General features: G+C 39.5%; 1 protein-coding gene across 7 annotated transcripts in view; it reads left to right on the forward strand.

Annotated features, from left to right (window-relative positions):
- The window catches only part of GSK3B (glycogen synthase kinase 3 beta), a 121,033-nt gene that overhangs the window by 59,724 nt on the left and 41,452 nt on the right, over window positions 1-19,857 (forward strand). For all 7 annotated transcript variants that reach the window (XR_014937560.1, XM_015874838.3, XM_015874814.3 and 4 more), the window contains 4 exons: window positions 4,208-4,291; window positions 12,634-12,744; window positions 15,704-15,834; window positions 17,367-17,473. Coding sequence is in view for 6 of the 7 variants with exons in the window: in XM_015874838.3 (XP_015730324.1) it covers window positions 4,208-4,291; window positions 12,634-12,744; window positions 15,704-15,834; window positions 17,367-17,473 (433 nt within the window). In the remaining variant the exon portion in view is untranslated. The remainder of the gene's footprint in view (window positions 1-4,207; window positions 4,292-12,633; window positions 12,745-15,703; window positions 15,835-17,366; window positions 17,474-19,857) is intronic.

Raw genomic sequence — 19,857 nt, forward strand, 5'->3', positions numbered from 1 at the left:
TACGCTGTGTCTGGCAGCGAGAGGGAGACTGGCGTTGGACTTCATTTGCACCACACATGTAAATGAGGAACACTGTGATCACTGTTGACATTTCTCTCTGCTTGAAATTGCTTGCCCACAAAATGGATTTTTCATGCCTGGCTAGCTATTAATGACTGACATGGGCAGATTCCCAGCCCTGGCCTCTGTAGTTAAGCCCTTTTCACTTGTTTTTCCTTCAAGCACTGGTTTATTTCAGTGATGGCTTGGGGCAAATACAGGATAATCTAGGAATTAACCTTTATTCTGTAAATGACTGAATCATCATATTTCTGTGGAAGGAAGTTATTTCTTTGAGCCCTAGAGTAATTTCTGACATTCTTTTGGCGACAGCAAGACAGCATTAAAAGGAGCCTTGTGACTGACAGCATTTGAAATGCGTTTTTGGAGGAATGGGTCAGGCAGCTCCAGTAGAGAAGACCTCAGATGGAAAAACCTGCCTGTGTGTGACCGCTGCCCTGTGCAGCCTTTTGTGGGTGATGGGAGAAATGTGGAAACGCTTGACGTCTCTCGAGGTGATGGCCTGAACTCTTTCTCCGGAGAGGCTCAGTAGTGCAGCAGTTGAGTGGAGGTACATGCCATTCGGGCTGTTCAAGGGGAAGCAGGAAGAAGAGGAAAAAAACCCAAACCTGACGCTTTATCATAGCCTTCATGCCTCTTGCTGGAAACTGGTTCATTTTTCCACTGCACTAATGCCCCCCGTGCTCCAACCTTATGTGGTTGCAAGAACCAGGTCGTAATCTTGGTGTATCAAAACAAAAACGCAACTTCATAGTGTTTCATCTACTTTGAGCATCTTCTTCAAAGCACCTTGCTGAGACTAAAGTCATTTTGGAAGGAAAAAAACAACAAAATCCAGCATGTTCTTTAGCCAAGGAAACTCTGAGAACAGCTCTTCTGAATTATATCCAGGTGATGTTTCTACACTTCATCATCTATATATTGATTCTGACGTGCTGCTGGGAACTGCATGGAACTTTTCACCTCCTTTTGCTCAGATGCAGTTCAAGAAGTTTCAAATCCATAATCCTTTAAGACCCAGTCATTTTGTGATACTTAACAAAACCTAAACAAAAACAACAGAAAGATCCGGATTAGGACTGATAAATAGCTGACATAGCTTTGGAAATCTGGATGGGGCAGAAGAGAATGTGTTGGGAGATAGTTATCCTTGTCCATTATAGCAGATTATGGTAGTGAAATCCACTGAAGGAACTTGTCATGATGCCATTGTTTTTGCTGCTTCTTGAAGGAGTGTAATGTGTACCACAAGAGCTCCGTGTTTCAGTTAATCTGGGTCCTCTCTTGTGGAAGGGCTGGTGCTGAAGGTTGAAGCCACCTTCAGTGCTCTTTAGGCTGAAATCCTTGGTGAGTAAACTAAATCTTTCTCTTCCTGTGAATAGAGGTGGGAGTAGAAGAACTAATTCCTCTTTGAGTCTTGGTCTTTTCACCCAACGTTACTCATGAAGGACAGAGATGAACGAAGGATGTGCACGAGTTTGATGTTTCCATCCACCGTATGTTCTGGTCATGCACTCTCAGTTTGTCTCTTCAGCATGTTCTGAAATGGTTTTAGCCTGCATTATATCTAGCTGTGTGCTCTCTCTCTTACACTGCGTAGGACATCTGTTACTGTTCTTTTCACAAAGGATTCCCTTAGTGTAATCCAGTTTGTTGTGTTTTTTTTTTAAAGAGTATTTGTGCACGGGTAATTAATGACCCACTTTGATGTGAAATGGCCGTTATGTATTTAAGAAGCATACAGTGAAGTAGTACGGTGAGAATTCTTTACGTATTCACTGGAAAGAAATGAGTTCTTAAGAGCATCATTCTGTGACATGAGCATCAGAAGTTCTCTGCCGCATCCAGTTGAGCTTTTGTGACTGTGTGACTATTCCATTTTCACCTCCATCGGGAGTGATGATTGAAAGCCTGCTTGGCTTTAAGACGGCTGAGGCGACTGACTAAGATGACAGTTGCTTCATTCAGGCTGTTTCTGGGATGCTAGATGTAGGTTACTGTGTAACTGGTTTATGGTTATCCCTGATGTTAGCACCCCTTGAAGCGCTGCCTGCGGAGCCGCAGCAGATGGTCGGGGTCAGAGCCGAAGGAGACAGATCTGAATGGAAGGCATCAGAGTAGGCACAGATTGTGCTTCTGCTGGGCTGAGGTACCAGGGGATAAATATAACCTCAGCCTTGCATTAGAGTAACTCCTGATTTTTTTTGCGGTGGATTCAGTCAGCATATACATGCTATCTTAAGAGCTCAAAGCAATGACTTGACTTAAGAGTGTGTATGTGTATTTTAAGGAGCTAGTAAAGGGATCGCTAAAATAGTTTTTACACATACATGCTTAGTATGTTCATGTGTTTCTTCAATAATTCCCTGAAATAAATGGTATTATTTCCATCTTACTGGGATAAATGGTGGAACAAAACATTTATCTTTCTGATAGAATTTAGTTGAAGAAATGGGAAATTCTTGTGTTAGTTTCAGTTATGTAGTAGTATTGTTAAGCGCTGTAAAGTGCATCTGGAGAAATAAGTGTTTCATCACAACAAGTATTTCTATGACTGATAGGGTATAGATCCATCCCAGCTTCATTATGATAGTGAAAACTTGTTGTGGGTTTTCAGCTACTGAGATGACAGCACTGCATGAGTGGTGGTGTGCAGGTTGGGCAAAATGAGAAGACAGCTATTCCTCTTTTGCAAATTCTCTCCATAGGATTTCAGGAGAATATCAGGGTTCTTGTAGAGTTCCTCAATCTTCAGTAGTAGTGACAGGCACTGTATGTGACTCCCTTACACTTAGAATATGATACCCATGTTTCAACAACAGCATCTCACAGATTGTGAGCTTTGAACATCATGTATGTATGAGAATGTTTTGTAGCTGAAGGGTTTTCTTCCTAAATATTCCTGAAGATGTTAAGGTTGATGGAGCTAATAGGACTAGTGCATATCTGATCCTAGTTAGGCAGGTTGCGTGATTTGCAACCTTGTGATTTAAGTTGACATTGAAATACTGTCTAGTTTTAAAACTACGAGTGCAGCAAATGAGGAAGGAAAAAGTGATGTGTAAATGTAACCACAGGAGAAAGGTGTATTATAGCAGCGGCTGTGGAATAAAATATAAGACATAGCTGTGTTGATTTTACTTGCGTTTTTTCATCCATATCTACAATTCAACTCATTTCACTCATTTTATCTGCTAGGCTGGAAGCTCCCTAATTTGTTTAGAGCTCAGTTGCAGTGGGTATTTGCAGTAAAGTCCCCAGATTATTTTGTATGTAATGAATTGTTTTTATCTTAACAGATTTTTCAAGTTGATATAAAATGGGGAAAATAGTGTTGCTGTTCTCTCTGTCTATATCTAGTTAAACCATAGTTGAATGAGACTGGGAATTGAGTCCCCTTCTCAATTACATGTCTTTTTTTTTTTGTTGGCATTTCAAGGAGAATGGTAAAGAAAAGGCTCTTCCATCATATACCTGTCTCACACCATTGTTCTGTATCTGGCTGTGGTGGAACTCAGTTGGTTTCCACCTGTGAGCTTTTCCTTTTTTTCTCATCATATTTTTTCCTGCTCCTCATCCTTTGAGGAGGGGAATGAGAGAGCACTGTGGTGGAGATCAGGTGGCCGTCAGTGTGTTGAAATTCACTTGGCCATCAGCATGGTGGAATTCAGTTGGCCATTAGTGTGAAGGATGGAGGAGTAGAAGTGTTATGTTTGCTTTGACATTATTTACATTCTTTTGACAGTATTCAAATAGAAAGCCTTCTAACCCTTCTGGCTGATACCTTGTATAATTGTAAGATCAGAAAATAAAAATGCAAAGTTAATGTTTTCTTGCCTTTTAACACTGACATTTTATTAATGCAAGCAGTCGGTTCTTGGGTTTTGCAGTGTATTTGTAGATATTTGTTTCTGAGGGAAAATATATTTAGTGACATCGGTATTTTCAGTGGTAAAGCAATTGGGAGAAAGGCTAATCAACGTGTGATTCTTACAACAAGAGAACTGTTACATCTTTCCAGCTTCCAGTTTTCTTTGGCTCACTTTTATAACCTCCTTTATATGAATTTTATGGTATTCAGTGCAGTACTCTGACTTCTTGAGAAGAGTTCCTAACTGTTTGCATTTCTTCTTTTTCTTCTTTTCAGAACCGAGAGCTCCAGATTATGAGAAAGCTGGATCATTGTAACATTGTCCGATTGCGTTATTTCTTCTACTCCAGTGGAGAGAAGGTAAGAATGAAAAATGGGAAGATGCTTCCTAGTACCTATCAAGGCCGTAATGAGCTGTTTTGAGTTTTTAGAGGCAAGAAAGAGCGTGAGGATACTGATAACACCGAGAAGAAGCTGTACTAATGCTGAACAGGTTTTTGGGAACAGATCTTCATTGTGGAAATGTGGTGGTCCATGAGTAGTGTTAAATGAAATGTTAAGTGTTAACATTTCCCATGCTTGCCAAACAAAAGCAGAGGGAATATTTGAAGGTTTCCTTAATGTCTGTTCTTTTTGTGCTAGTTTGCTGGTGGTGTTTTTTCAAGTATATAGTGATCATTTAGCGTATAATCAGAAATTCTTTAAGCATTATGAGTGTAAGGAGAGAAACACCATGAGGGAGGGCTTGGTTATAGGCTCTGTATTTAACCAGCTTGGCCAGAGTGAAGTAGAACTTCATGAGAGAAGCAGAAGACAACTGCCTTATCTAATGTTTTTCAGAAACCTTCTGCCAACAGTAGAAATGTTAGAATTTCATGGGAGTCTTTGGCTAATAGTAACTTAAGTCAAAGTCTTTTGGAAATCTTTAACTTGATGTTGAGCTTGAGGCTGGATTTTCTGCCTAGCTCTTCCAGCTCCACATGGCTAATTCTTGGCAAAGCTAAGTTTTGTTTAATAATGCAGTTTCTGTCCTTTACAAGTGAACCTTAATGCTCTGGGGAGTAGTTTTTTTTCACATTCTTTTCCATTCTTCTTTGTTCATATCTCTGCCCTGTGCCTTTGAAATTTCCACTTGCACCTTGCTGCAAAATGGGGCAAGTGGGAACAGTCCCTAGGGTGTAAGTACACCCAGCACCAGCATCAACAGCAGAGTTCAGGTTGCAAGATCTCTTTGCAGTTCTGTGCAGAATGCTACATAATTGGCTTGTGAGTATTTCCATGCTGGCAGCAGTACATGGAAGCTAACTGCAAATTAGTTTGTCATCTGCTGTTTGGGAAAGGTATAGATAGCAGCAGGTCAGGATTCTGAAGTGATGAGTGTGGCTTGCAGTTCTTGTCTGTCTTCATATAGGATTTAGCATAAATTAAACACAAATTAAAACCTAACTATGACAGAAATGTTTTACATGTGACTAACTGCTGGTCTCTTTAATAAGACAGTTTGACAGTGAACTTAATTTTGGTACCTACATACTAAACATTTTCATGCTGCCATGGTTGTTCCACCTGTTGGTCCAAGTTGGAGTCTGCTTGGACTTCTCTTTGCTTACGTTCCTGCTGTTTGACACCAGGGAATCTAAGCCTGGAGGATTTTGTTTCTTTCTTTGTTGTAGTTTTGGTTGGTTTTTTGGTTCTTTTTTTTTTTTTAATTATTATTATTTTTGTCTAATAACTAAAGTTTAAATTTACATCCAGATTCTATTTAGGCTGGTACTCTTTGAAAGCCATGTGCTGAGTAGTCACTTCACTTCATTTTAGGCACTAGGCATTTTTGGGAATGAGGCAACCTTAAAACTGACTTCGTTCTTGCAGAAGAGGCAATTATATTTTTTGTTAGAAAACTTGAAGGAACAGAAAATAGATAAAAAATGAAATAAATTTCAATTAACACTTGGCAATAGTACTGCTCTTCCGCAGCATCAAATCTATAGCTCGTTTATAGAGACTCTTTAAGAATCTCTCCATTGAACTGGTTAAAATGTCTGAACTCCCTGTATTCTTCTCTTGCCATGAACTTCTCATTGTTATTTCTAACATTTGCTTATATTTCATTCCTGCTTTTGCCAAAAGCAATCCAGCATTAGCAGCAGTGAGTTCCTGTAGTAAACAGAGTTTTGATTCCTTTGTTTTCTGTGTCTGTATGAATCTCCCATTTCTGAGCATCTTTGGAGTTGTATTACCTTTATGTAGATAAACCTTATGAAGATGTTTGCATGTATATGTGTGTGCTTGTGTATGCTTATCTGTATGTATATTTATACATATATTCCTTTACATATATATAGGTTTCTGTACTGATGATTAATATATCATGTTTGACTAATAATTCTAGTTTAAGGTTACTCACAAAGAACATGTAATATACATTCATAAAACAGTTGACAGGCATGGCATTCAAATTACTTCTGTAAACTATAGGCCTCAGTTCCTCCTTCCTTTAAGTCTGCAGACATTCATCAGACCCGTTGGATAACTCAGTTCTTCCAAAAGATTACGTTAATGAATTTTCCCGTGTAGATTCTGATTTCTTTTTTTTTGAGGCTTTATGAGATGACTGATAGCAGAGAACTGAATTTTGTCACTGTAGTGTGCCTCTTAGTGGTATAAAACTTGAGATTATGAGTAGAGACCTAGTTTGGGTAGCTTACCTCAAGGAGATCAGACCATATCAGGAAGTAAAACTTTGATTTTGGTTCCTTTTCTTCAATTTCAAGGACTGCTTTGCTTGTAGCATGATAGATAAATGTAAGTGCTGTTGTAGTGAAGAATGGAGTAGTTTTGCTGCCTGCCCTATTTAGGTTTCAGCAGCACAGAGCTTTTGATCCATGCTCCAAGTGAGGGTGGACGTGCGTGGACTGATTACTACTCCCTTTGGCTTCTGTGCTGATTATTTCCCAATGTTTTGTAGCCCACACTAACTTCTTAGATCATTGGCTGCTGAATTAAACTGTTCAGCTTGGTAAAACCTGAAATAAGAGTTCCCGAACTACATTTCTTTTCCTTTGTATTTCTGGTTTGGATACCTCCCGGTGGTATTTCCTAAATGTCAGGTTTTCCTGTGTGGATTTTTTTGAGTGTTTGATTGATCCGGATCCATGCCCAAAAGAGGAAGAGAGGTCACTGGAAAGATTTCTTCGTGCATCTGATTGTATAAAAGTAAACTAAATACTGGTTTTGTTGGGTAATTGCATCTCTGGTTATGTAGCTTTTTTTCTCTCTTCAAGGTGGCTTGTTATTCAGAGTCGCCAAAGTATTTGAAAGGTAATAAATATGCAATATGCTCACTCTTCTGGAGGCTGAGCTGGCCCATCTGCATCTTTTAATTGATCTTTAATCTTATTTAGCCTTAGTGTAACAGCTTGCAGCTGAAAGTCCATGCAAACGCGGGGTAGAAATTTTCTCCCATAGACTGAGGTTTACAATTAATGTGCAGGGCACAGTGCACAGCAGTTTATAGGTGCAGCTCAGTGCACGTCTCAGATGTGCTTTGGCAGCAAGTTACTAAGCTACAAAGGAAAAGTTTGGGAGAAGGGAGCGATTGGCTGATGTGAAAGTTTGGGCTTTTCTGAACAGCTGTTATTTCTCCAAGTTCACATCCCTGTTAGGAAGAGGCGCATCCTCCACCTTCAGAGGCGTAAACATCACCATTCTTTCTTACAGAAATGACAAAAAGATATATACATATATAAATGTTTTAGTGCAATATACGCAAATGACAGAGCCTTGAGCCCAACTGCGAATGGACAGGGATTGTGTGAATGCTTTTCATCAGCCCAGTCGAGTGGTGAAGGGCCATTGCTACAGATGAGTTTAGTCACTATGATCCATTTAATCCTTGGCAGATCTGCTGTGCCGTCAACAAAGGAGCAATTAATGCCAATTATGATGAGTTTGTGATGTTGGTATCTTTAGTCCTTGCCTGAGGCCCACCACGCTTGTTTCAGAAAGGGCACCAGTCATCAGATAATGATTATCAGTTACTGCTGCTAGGGCTAGCAACATGCTGGGTGTTTCCTTAGCTGTAGCTAGGAGCAGTCTCTGGTTTTAAGTAGATTTTGTAACTAGAAATTGCAGTTAGGCCCTCTGTAGCAGGGCTTTGCAAGAGCTGGCAGAATCCTCACTGTGGACAGTGCCTGCTGTGGGAGTGGGCAGCTCTGATTTTACTGGGTCTGTTAACTGTCCACCATGCCTGGTGCGTCACTCTTATCTTCTCAGGTCATTCTTCCACCAGTTGTAGCCATTCCTCACAGCTGGGCTTGTTCAGCCTGGAGAAAAGAAGGCTGCAGGGTGACCTTGCAGCCTTCCAGTACCTAAAGGGAACCTACAAACAGGAGGGGAGTCAACTCTTTACAAGGGTAGATAATGGCAAGGGAATGGATTTAAGTTGAAGGAGGAAAGATTTAGGTTGCACATCAGGGGAAGTTCTTTACCAAGAGAGTGGTGAGGTGCTGTAAGGCCAGGTTGGGTAGGGCCCTGAGAAGCCTGGTCTAGGATTAGATATGGAGGTTGGAGCTCGATGATCCTTGAGATCCCTTCCAACCCAAGCCATTCTATGATTCTGTGATTCTCTTTTTCATTGCAGGGTATACAGGACAGCCCAGTCAGCCCAAATATCTCCACTAATTTTCATTATTCTACAGATTTGTTGCCAGCAAATGTCTGAAAGATGTTCAAATGGCTACAGATCACTTGTTTAGAAGATCACAAATCAGTTCCACCTTTCAGATATTGGGTGGCTCCTTCCATCTTCATAGAAATAATTATCCTTGGAATTGAGACAAAAATCCTAAGGATTTTATGGGGTGTGTAAGAAATAAGATAGGCAGGGGTTCCCAGATTATCCTGAGGTGGGACCTTTTTCCTTAATGTTGTCTTCTTTAATGGGAAAAACTATGACAGAAAACTTTAAATAAAGGGAAGAAGTGTTGCCTTAGAACATGAGACTTAGAACATCACTTTATAATGTAGCCTCGTCAAGTGATTCAACAACTATTTTAGAGACAGATCCAGGAAAGATCTTAAATATGAACTGTATTGATAGGCCTGATTTCTGTGTTGTGCTGTCATTACAGCTGGTCTGGTAGGCATCTCCTGCCTCAGAGCACATCTTGCTGGAGGATAATGTTGTAGGCCAGTCTGGGAATCTTCTGACAGGTAGATGTAGGAACAGAAAGCATGGAAGCCATGTAATTTATGAAACTCTGTCATAGGCACTGAGGGAATCGAGAAGGAAATAATACTTCACCCAACATTTGCGATGCTAATAAAAATAGTGATATATTTCTGAAATGTGGTCGTAAACTACAAGTACAGACATGCTCTCATGGCCATTGGATGTCACCATTCCTTCATACAAATAAGGTCAATTCCAGCATTTTTTTGCAGTTAAAATTTTTTCCAGAAGGTCATGGCTACTAAATAGCTATCGTAGGAAGCCTGAGATGTCTTGCTATGTCTATGAAAGCAGCGCCAAAGGCTTTGTTAAAGTGCTATGGCAGCACTTAAGATAAGAAGGGTGTGTCTCTTAATCTGCTTGGAAGTGCATGTGAAGTATATGCTGGTTGTATGTAGCTGTAAGAAAACATAAATTGGCCTTTTTATGTAAAAGTGAACTTCAGAGCATGGTTCTGTGTTAAGGGTTTCTGAATGCAAAGCTAGTTTAAGGAACCCCTGTGTTGTTCATTTCTACTCAATGGTGCTCATACAGTTGTTCATCTGAAAACTATAGCAGGGAAATGAGTTGGGATTTTTTAAAGAAAGAGAAAAAGGCCATGGTTATTTTGCTGTGAATCTTTTAAGTGTTCAGAAGCAGCACGTGTCAGCTGAGAATGTATCTGCCAAGTGATAAAAAAAAAACTTGTAACATTTGACACAGCTGACCATAAATGAGTTGCAGTGCTGAAGTCAAAATCCTCATGATACACTGATCCTGTATTCCAGGCTCCAGCTCCTTCGCACACTCTGTTTTTTAAGAGTGTATATAGAACATTACAACCTAAGCAACAAGCATGGGAAAACATGGCTGCAACTGAACATTTGACCTGTTGAGGAAGGCTAATAATCTCTTCAATCCCAACATCTGTAGAAAAAAAGTGTGTTATTTAATGACATCTTACATTTGTTTTCAGCAAATGATTTCTATGCTGCAGCCTCCTCCAAACCATTCTGGGCTCCGTAGATGTGTGAGATAGACTCCTGGTGGGTCAGTTACTTTGGCTGATTTCCCAGCCCAGCAATTTTGGAACAGTAAGAGTGGAAACAAGTCACGTGCAGAATATGTGGTGAGGTCTGAAAAAGGCTTCTGTAATGGAAAGATAAGCCTTGATCCATTCTCTTGATCCTCAAGCAGTTGCCCTCATTTGGTGAGCTCTTTGTGCTAACCCTGTTTCCTGTTGTTCTATATCTGGGTCACTGGAAAAATATGTGTTTAGGAGGAATGTATGAGGTAGGCACACCAGATTACATCATCCTCAGAGCTTGTCAGGCCATGACTGCTTTCTAGCTCACACTGAGTCTTGTTCAGGGAAATTGAGATAATTTGGTAGTTATTTTTGTCCAGATCATGCTCACAGAGAAGGGTGCAGGTTCTTGAAACTGTTCTCTTAAGTGTTTATCAGATTTATACTAGGTAACATCAGGAGGAGGTAGGTCAGAACACTCAAATCATCTTTAATTCATGAACATAGCTATTTAGGGCACTTCTGAAGTGTCAGTTGCTTGTGGTAGGAGTGAAGTATGTTGCTTCTTACATAGCCAACACTGTAAGGCTTGCCTTCATAGTTGCATATTAAAGTTCTCTGTGCATCACATATATAGATCTAGGTAACATGTCTGTTGGCTGATGGAGAGATATTTCTGCTCCATCACATGTAGATTTTAATGTGTAACATAAGTTACGCAGAAACAGCAGCATGCGAACCCCATGTCGTTTCTTCAGGTACTGTGGTAACATCAAAACTCTTAGGGATTTGATTGGGTGGGTGGAAAATCTCCATCTGCCATTGAAGTGCTTTAATCTTTTCGTGCCTATGTCACATCATGCCACTGAAGTAGTCCCGTTTCCAACAGATTGCAAAGTAAAAATCAAAATGGAGGAGAGACAAGTAAAACAGATGGTATGAACTAAGCGGAGTTCTCTGATTCTTATAACTCAGTTCTATGAAGGTTTTAGTGATAACGTATTATTTGTATGTACCTCCTTTTGCTTGTACTGTGAGAGGATGATGAAATCACTATAATGGTACGTACTTAAAGGACAATGTCTTTTTGTTGGGAAGAACGTTGTAAACAGGGCCTTGCATGGTGACTTGGCCTGTTAGGAACCATTGGAGAGAGTTACTGAGATGTGAAAGTATCAGTGTTTATCGTCAAGTAACGATGACCATAGACTTTGCACATCAGGCATTTGAGCTGTTGCAGTGTTACCACATAACATTTACATCCCCAGCAAGATCCCAGCTACTTGCTCAGACTGGATATTGTGAGAGTACACACCGCACTGTGCTCTGAGTGATTAATTAAGTAACAGTAGTGTTATTAAATTGAAGCTAAATTAGGTTTGTTTTGCAATTGAGTGACGTTAAGATCAATAGGCAGTGGACCTACTGACAATATGAATACCAAGGAGCTCTGCAGAGTCATCACCCGTGTAGTGTCTCTCCATCTCACCTTATCCTATAGAAAAACCCAATTCTTAGTGCAAGCACAAAAGTGTACTTCTGCTTAATTCAACTAGCTTTCAAACATAGTTTTTTAGGTTGATATAATTAATGTTTGGGGGTGGGGTAATTATTAAATGTATTTGCAGCCCTGATGCTTCGCACAGCAGACTGCATTAAAATATCAGAAGTCTTTTTACGGCCTGTTTTACCATTGAAATAATCCCATCCCCAATTAGACGCTATGTGATTACAGTACTACGTCATTTAATTCCCTTGTTCCGTCTTTCCTTTGCTATCACACTCTGTAACAAAGTACCTTATTACAAAGCTACTTCTGTTGTTTCTCTGTATTACATTCACTCAAACCTCTAACTTAATTCCAGATGTTACAAAGACTAAAGAATCATTTTTATTTTGCTCTGTTTCACCAGGAATTAATTTGTAGGTTTAAGTTGGACAAAACTGGGGCATTAACATGCTTATTAAAAAAAATTGGCTATGAATGTTAACACTGTTGCTGTCTACGAATGGATAGTTGTGATCAGTTATAATTCCTAATCTCTTAATTGTTAGGAATTAACTAAGATTAAAGCAACATTTCTAAAATATGTGGCATTCTTAAAGTTTTTTAATGTGTATTTGTATGGTACGAGTTTAGGTATCCTAAGTTTGCCCATTTTTTTCCCCAGGGAAGTGGACTAATATTTCAAGGTGGTGTTCCATAAGGAAAATATCGAGTGGGCATCATTGGCCTTATTTATAATTAGAAAATACTTTATGGTAAAGACAGTATAGATTAATGTGAACTTAAACATAAGTTTGATTTAGGTGTTGGAGTACAGAGGTAAGCCTAAAGGGAAAACAGTTTGCTGGCGCACTTGCTAAGGATGTTTCTCAACCTGTCAGCTTTTTTGAATGCTTTTACTGTTCTTCATGCTTCAAAATAATTATTGATTTATATTTGTCTTCTATCTCTTTCAGAAAGATGAAGTGTACCTCAACTTGGTGCTGGACTATGTTCCTGAAACAGTATACAGAGTTGCCAGACATTATAGTCGGGCCAAACAGACACTCCCTATGATTTATGTCAAGGTAGGTAACTAATAAACGTGGTTAGCTGAAGAGGTATATTGTATGAATGAACTCTCTGAATGCCTGTTTTCTCACATAATTAGTTTTCTGAAGTTTTAAGAAGTATGTGTGTCTTGAGGCAAGGAGCAAAAAAAAGATCAGAAGGTGTATTAGTTAGAGTGAAGGGAGAGTAGAGGCGAGAGGCTTAAGTTTCAACACTTAATTTCTCACTTTACAGAAAACTCAGAATGGTTAGGGGGAAGGCTGGGAAGCATGGGATGTTATGTTTTCATACAGCATAGAGTGACACCAGCTAGATTCCCAGCTTCAGCTTTTGCAGATGATGATGACACAATAGTACAAGGGTCAAGAATTCAAAGGGAATGTCAGGAAGAATGATATTCTATTATGTGTTATCTTCTTCCTTTGCCTGATAACTAAGTAAGAGCTTGTGTGCCTCTGATGAAGGAATTAAAGGTGTGCTTTTGTCTCATTCCTTCTACATGGAGCTCATTGGCTTTACCACTTGTGTTGAAGAGTGGGACAAGATGTTTTTAAGCACGTTTCAGCCTCAAAACCTCACTTTGGCTGTCTGTATATTTTATTGTCCTTTGCACAGTGGTTAAAGATGAATAAAACTTGATGCTTTCTGCCCAGTGTGGGACCTGTCTGGGTCTCATAATTCTATTTCATGTTTTGTGGTGACCACAATTTGCATGTTAAGGAATTGTCATGGAGTCATAGAGTGTCTTGATTGGAAGAGGTGATTGACTCTAGTGTTGTTAACTTGAATTTGACTTCTTAACATGGCACACACGAGACATAAAATTAGCAGTAAAAGTTTCTGATTTATATTGGTTTCTTCAGTCTCATCTTTAAATGTGTAATGCTTAACATTAGGGTGGGCTAAACAGCAACTTTTAATTTGATTGAAAAAATACATGTTGCAAGAAGTCATTATATTCCAATAACAAAGTGCCATAGCATTACCCAGTGTGCAGAGACTGTAAATTAAGTGTCTTGGCAATAGCCAGCACTGTTCCCTGTTTTTAAGAAAGCACAGAATCTTATCATTTAGCTGGAAGAATTTCTACTGCTGAGGTAACTCCTGTGCTTGGCCTGTTGGTGGAACAGTATGTCCTCAGGTTATAAGCACCACAAAACTTGCTAGCTTAGCTTTTGATAAATTATTCATTGATTTTTGTTCTAATTACTGCTCATTATGACGACTTTGGAAAAAATTATAAGTATCCTTTGAGAGAGAATTCTGCTTCACCTGTTTCATCTTTTTGGATATTTGGGACTTCCCTTTCCATGTAGCCAGGAAGTCTGTTCTTCCCTTGCTTTTCTGACACAGCAAGCCTATTTCAGTCTTACTTTTTAAAAGAGATTATATGACTTTGATGGCATTAAAACTTTTGCAAATGGAAGATACCTTGGCAGTTGCAAAGGTTGGATTGTACCCATTTGTTCTCTTTTGGTTGATACGTAGGAAGGCAGAGAGCTCCTCTTTCATGGGTAACAAAGAAGCTGCTTGTGAAACTGCAAGGATCTTTTCTAATTATCTTTTAGTTAATTTTTGTTAGCAGCCTCAAACATTCTGTAATACATTTGTGGAAAATTCTGGGTTTGTTGTATTGAGATGGAGGGCATACTTCATGAACACTGCATGCATTGACTTGACTGGTCAACTTAGAGCAGTCTTCCAAATGATTTTGCAGTACAGTTGCATGATAAGTACTTTACATGTCTAGAGCAGGCAATTCTGTAAATGTTTCTTTATTTTTCTTTATGCAGATTTCTGGTTTTGAAAAAAACAAACGTGAAAACTGAAAACATAGAGCCAGTAGTCAGGCAGTTCTTCTGCTAGTATCTTCACTGCCAAGCAAACAAAAAAAAGAAGCAAAGGGGGAGTGTAAATACAAAGATAGTGATGAAAGTGAAGCAAACATGACTTGATACCAATGTCTAGCGATTGCACCTGGTTTTACAGACCACTGAAGCTGATAGGTGGAGAATGAGCTCATGAAAATGGGAAGGTGCAACTCCAGTGCAGTTTCCAGCCTATAGGCTTATTTCACATCATCAGAATGATTTCAGAAACCCTGGGGGACACAGGGAAACTACAAAATAAACTGCCTGCCTGTTGTCAACTTACACCCTGGGTTTTCCCCATGTCTTAATGACTGTATGTGCTATATAGCTCTAACTATGTCCAACAGCTCCTTATTCCTTGCAGCCAAATATGTGGACAGCCCTGCCTTAGCCTGTCATTTTGCCATGGCAAGTTCTTGGCTTGCTGTATTTTCCATTGCTTAAGTGTTGGCTAGCCTTGGAAGGGGGAACAGAGCAAACTCCCTGTTAGCAGAATTGTTTGCCTTGCCTCATATAAAGTTGTCTTCAGTTGATGTCTCTTCTTGCCTGGAGGTTTAAAATTACAAAGGGTCTGCCCCTTCACCAGGAAAAGCTGGAAGATTCATTCAAGTGTCAGGCTGAAACACTACCATATTCCTTGGACAGCATTTCACACCATGTTATGATTATAACTTCCTTGGCTAAAGGGTTTTTTTTCACTTTTTTTTTTAATAACACGGAATACCTCATTTCTGTGAAGAGGCTGATTTATAAAGTAAACGTAAACTTTTATTTTATATATGTTTTCTGTGACTACCATCATTGTTTGCTCTGTGGTTATTTATAAATGTTGAAAAGCTGGCATAATTACTTCTTTGGAATTGTGCTTATTTTCAAGAGGACAATCTGAACCTCATGTAGTTATATGGCAAAGAAGGAGGAGAAGAAGTGCCAGTTCCTGGGCTTTCCCTGTCTCCACAGGACTGACATAAATTCAGCAGGGCCTGTTTGTTTTTTAGTTTTTTAGTGGTTCTGTTTTTTACTCTAACATTCTTCTGTGTCCATTGAGTTGTTTAGCCTGTTTTGGTTGGGAAGGTGTACCTTACACAACATTTCTGTGTTCCAGTTGTACATGTATCAGCTGTTCCGGAGTTTAGCCTATATCCATTCCTTTGGGATCTGCCACCGGGATATAAAACCACAAAACCTCTTGCTGGACCCTGATACAGCTGTCCTTAAACTCTGCGACTTCGGAAGGTAAGCTTGTCTGGGGCCTGAAGCCTGGAGAATAGGAACCATTTATTTCAAATCTAGTGACATTTTGCAGAAGAACTCGCAGTGTTCTTCAGGATTTTGTTGTTTGTAGTTCTAATAGAGAGATCAACATTAGAGTGTTTTCATTTTAGAATGAGCTTGTATGAAAAAAAGAAAGGGAACTGGTGAAGGGTGTCAAATAGGATGCAAATGAAATTCAAGCCAGTTATTTGTGCAGATATTAAAAAAATAAATAGGCCATTGCATTGGTAAAATACTGTGCCATGAAGAAATAATACTGAACTGTAGGGTCAAATGTGTGGAAGAAAGGATAGGCAGTGGCGTAGTAACCTGAAAATGATAGTGCTGCCTTATTAGTCTGTTTGTGTTGGTCTGCCAGTTCATCTAATATTTCAAATTATGGGGAGGATCAAGTTCAGCAGCAGCAATTCTAATTGCAGATAGTGGACATCTGTATCCTAGCTTCCAGTGGCATATTTTTTCCAGTTCTGTTGAAGCGATTCAGTGGAACAAGGGAGTCCAGCCCTCGTCTAGAAAGTAAAACTGATACATAAGTTCTAGCTATCCATGCTGAGAAAGGAAACAGATTTGTTCCTGGTGAAGTTCAGTCCTCAGACTGTGCTGTAACTTTCCAGACTAAAATAGCCAGGTCATACATGTGAGAGGTCACCGAAATTGCTGTTGCTAAATTTGCTTGCATGTAGTGAGTGGGAATGTCAGATGGTGATTACTCAAGCAGTGCATCGTCACACCTCGTGGTTTGGGAATCTCCTTCCTAGCTCTACATCACAAGCATTGGAGCAAAATAGGAATCACACTTCACCTTGAAGTAACAGTGCATAAACAGGTGGCACCTCTATTTGTTAGCAATTTGAATTGTTAATTGTAGTTTCTGTATCAGAAAGCTGTAGGCAAAACTGAGACTTTTTAAAACTGTCTGATTGGGTGATGGGCGCTCTTCCTACTTTCAAAGGCTCAGTGTTGATCTTGGACTAGCAACAGGTGCCTGCACCTGCAAACTTGTTTGTATCATTGTCTTTGTGCCCACTTAGCCTCATAATGCGCTCCCTAATACAGGAAAAAGCCAGAATATTCTGATGAAAGCTTAAGAAAATAAGAGTAATAATGGAAAGTACTCTGTTCTGATGAGTACCCAGGGCTGCTGAACCTTGAAAGGTGGCTACATCTGACTAAGCTCTATTCTGTTGACTTCGATTTTGTACACAAGCTTTAGAACACATCAAACTTATGGAGACAACTCCCAGCCAAAATCCTGACTCTTTATCCTTCAAATTGTAGTCAGCATTTCCTTTGCTGACTGTCTGCTGTAAGGTAGCTAGCTACCTGATGGGCTGATTTCACAATAAATCCAGTCTATGCCTTGTGTCAGCTTAGAACACAGTACTTTAGTATTTAGGACTCAGAAGTGGTAAAGAGTGCTAAAGCTTTAATCTGCATTAAAATACTGTGAAGCTTTTTGTTTCTAAAGTGTTATTGGTTTGTTTCCATTTCAGTGCAAAACAGCTGGTTCGTGGAGAACCTAATGTTTCATACATCTGCTCTCGGTACTACAGGGCACCAGAGTTGATCTTTGGAGCCACCGATTATACCTCCAGTATAGGTATGTGTATGTATTTGTTGAAGTCTGTGCCAGCTGCGTGTGTTTTTATTCTGTAGTTAAGTGTAAAAGCTTGCAAGAGGCAGAATTTTGTTTTAAAGGGGCAGATACCACTTCTTAGCAAAGTATACATTTTATTAGGGGGCTGTTGCAATTTCTATACTCTTTGAGATTTCTATGTCAGTTACATAATAAAGGGATGTTTGTTTGTCTTTAGTTTGGGATGAAATCTTACTCAAATAAAACATTTTCCAGCTGTACAGGTAGATTTTGTTTAATTTAAAACTAGGTACAAGAGGGAGATCAAACTAAAAAGTACTTTGATGACTTAACTATAAAGAAGGGCTCTAAAAATATCTGTTTCTGATATGCTATGAGTTAGTCCCAGGTAATTCTGTAGCTTGTTTGCTTGGCTTTTAGGGAAGTGTTTTTAGTGGGGGAGAAAATTCAGGGTGGTGTTTTGTTTTAAATTCTCTTGGCAGGTTTTACATAGCATACATGGCAGTATTTCAGATTCTGCTCGTTCTGTTAACATTTGTTGCCCCTTAGTCATTAATTGTCAATGTGAAGACGACTTTTTCTTAAGGCTGCACACAGCTGCATCATGGAAATGCTATGGAAGCTGGAGGTCTAGGCAGAGAACAGGAAATAGCCAGGTATTCATACAGCAGCCACAGAAAGTTGTTCAAAGTGAACAGCAATGAGTTACCCTGTTAACTTGATCACTTTCTTAGGTACTCCCTCTTTCTGAAGCCTGGCGCTAAGATTTTATCTTGCTTAAGGTCTTGAGCAGTACAGGCTTGGTTTATTAGGTTCAAAAGGATATGGAGGTTGTGAACAAGCCTTGGAAAAATAAGCTTATAACTTATTATTAGTTATTCTCCAGAATCATATTATAGCAACACTCACATTGATATAAAAAAAGGGGCAGGACCAGAAGACCAAGAAAAGTAGTGGCATAGTAAAGATAAACATGTATCTCCCCTGGTACAAAAAGATGCAAAACCAGAAGTCTTGAGAGAGTAATGGCATGGTAAAGATAAAGTGCCAGAGCTTCTCTAATGGTTAGCCAAGCCAAAAGTGGCAGCCTCAGCCCTCCTTTTGCTCTTGGGTACACCAGCTCCCACACTTTATTCAGCATGCTGATTCAGCCTCACTTTGGAGACTTCATTTTGGCTAGGTTAGCTTTCTGCAGTGTTAATGAGTTGGATCAACATTACTGTGCAGTCTGATAAGCACCAGGGCACAGGTAAAAGCAAAGTGGCAGGGACTTGCAGATGAGGGGAGGCAGCTGATCCCAGCTGACATCTTTTTTGCCAGCTGAGAGCTAATAGATTGACTCAGCTGTGTTATCAGAGTGCACTAAGACAACTTGTTTCAGGGGATAACTACATTAAACAAATATTTTAGGTCACCAGAAGAGACTGCTTTATAGATAAGTCTATGAAATATTGCTGGCTCCAGCTTTATAATGACTTTAATCTTGCCTTTTTTTTTGCAGAAACTTATTTTGCTATCTGCCAGTCTCTAAAATAATTCTAATAAAAAATAAAGTGAGGAGTCTATTTGCTGTTTGCCAAAGCCATCATGACTTTAAAACATTGTGGTTCAGACTTTCTCATATGCCAGAAAAACTCTATCACCTGAAAATCACCTTCTAAAGAAATCAACTGAAGTAAAATTTGCACAGAATAGTTTGAAAATGAGCTTCAGCAAACCATTCTTCCCCATTCCTCCTTTAGCTTCCTTCAACATAATCTTTGCATTTGGGAGCTGAGAAGTGGTAAAATGCTTTTAGAAACTACTTTTGCATTTCCCAGCACACTGGGATGCCTCCACATCCTGGAAGTCACAACAGAAGCATAAAGTGGCTCATAATTTCTGGGATCTTATTTTATCAAAACACGTGAGTTAGAGAGAGGAAGAGGTCTTTGGGATTAGAACTTTAAAATAACTCAAACCAGGGGTAGTGTTTGCACCTTCATACTGGGTTTGTGACTTAGATACATGTATGATAACATCAGTGGCATTAACACTTAACGCAGTAAATGCCTCAGTATGTGTCATCTTGCAGACCTGGAACTGCTATTAAAATAAGAACTGGGAAATAACCTGTTTAGGCTTCTGGATAGTTGCTGTTGCCAGTTGGTTGCTGAACCAGGCCTGTAGCAGCATTCTTATTGCATACTTCTAAGGGATTTTTCAATGGCCAGACACGAGTATTCATGTCAATTAAAACCTGCAGAACTTGGGGCTTCATTCGCCTTTGACTATGAATTTTATGGGTGTGTCTGTGAGGCTAAGCATGGCACAGTTATGTTCCTGCAGCCAACTAGTGGGAGCATGTGTTTTTATGCAAACAGAGCCCATCTGCTGCCCCTGGATAG

This window comes from Coturnix japonica, chromosome 1, assembly GCF_054131305.1.
Source record: "Coturnix japonica strain WE chromosome 1, WE-NBRP24, whole genome shotgun sequence".
NCBI classification, from domain to species: Eukaryota; Metazoa; Chordata; class Aves; order Galliformes; family Phasianidae; genus Coturnix; species Coturnix japonica.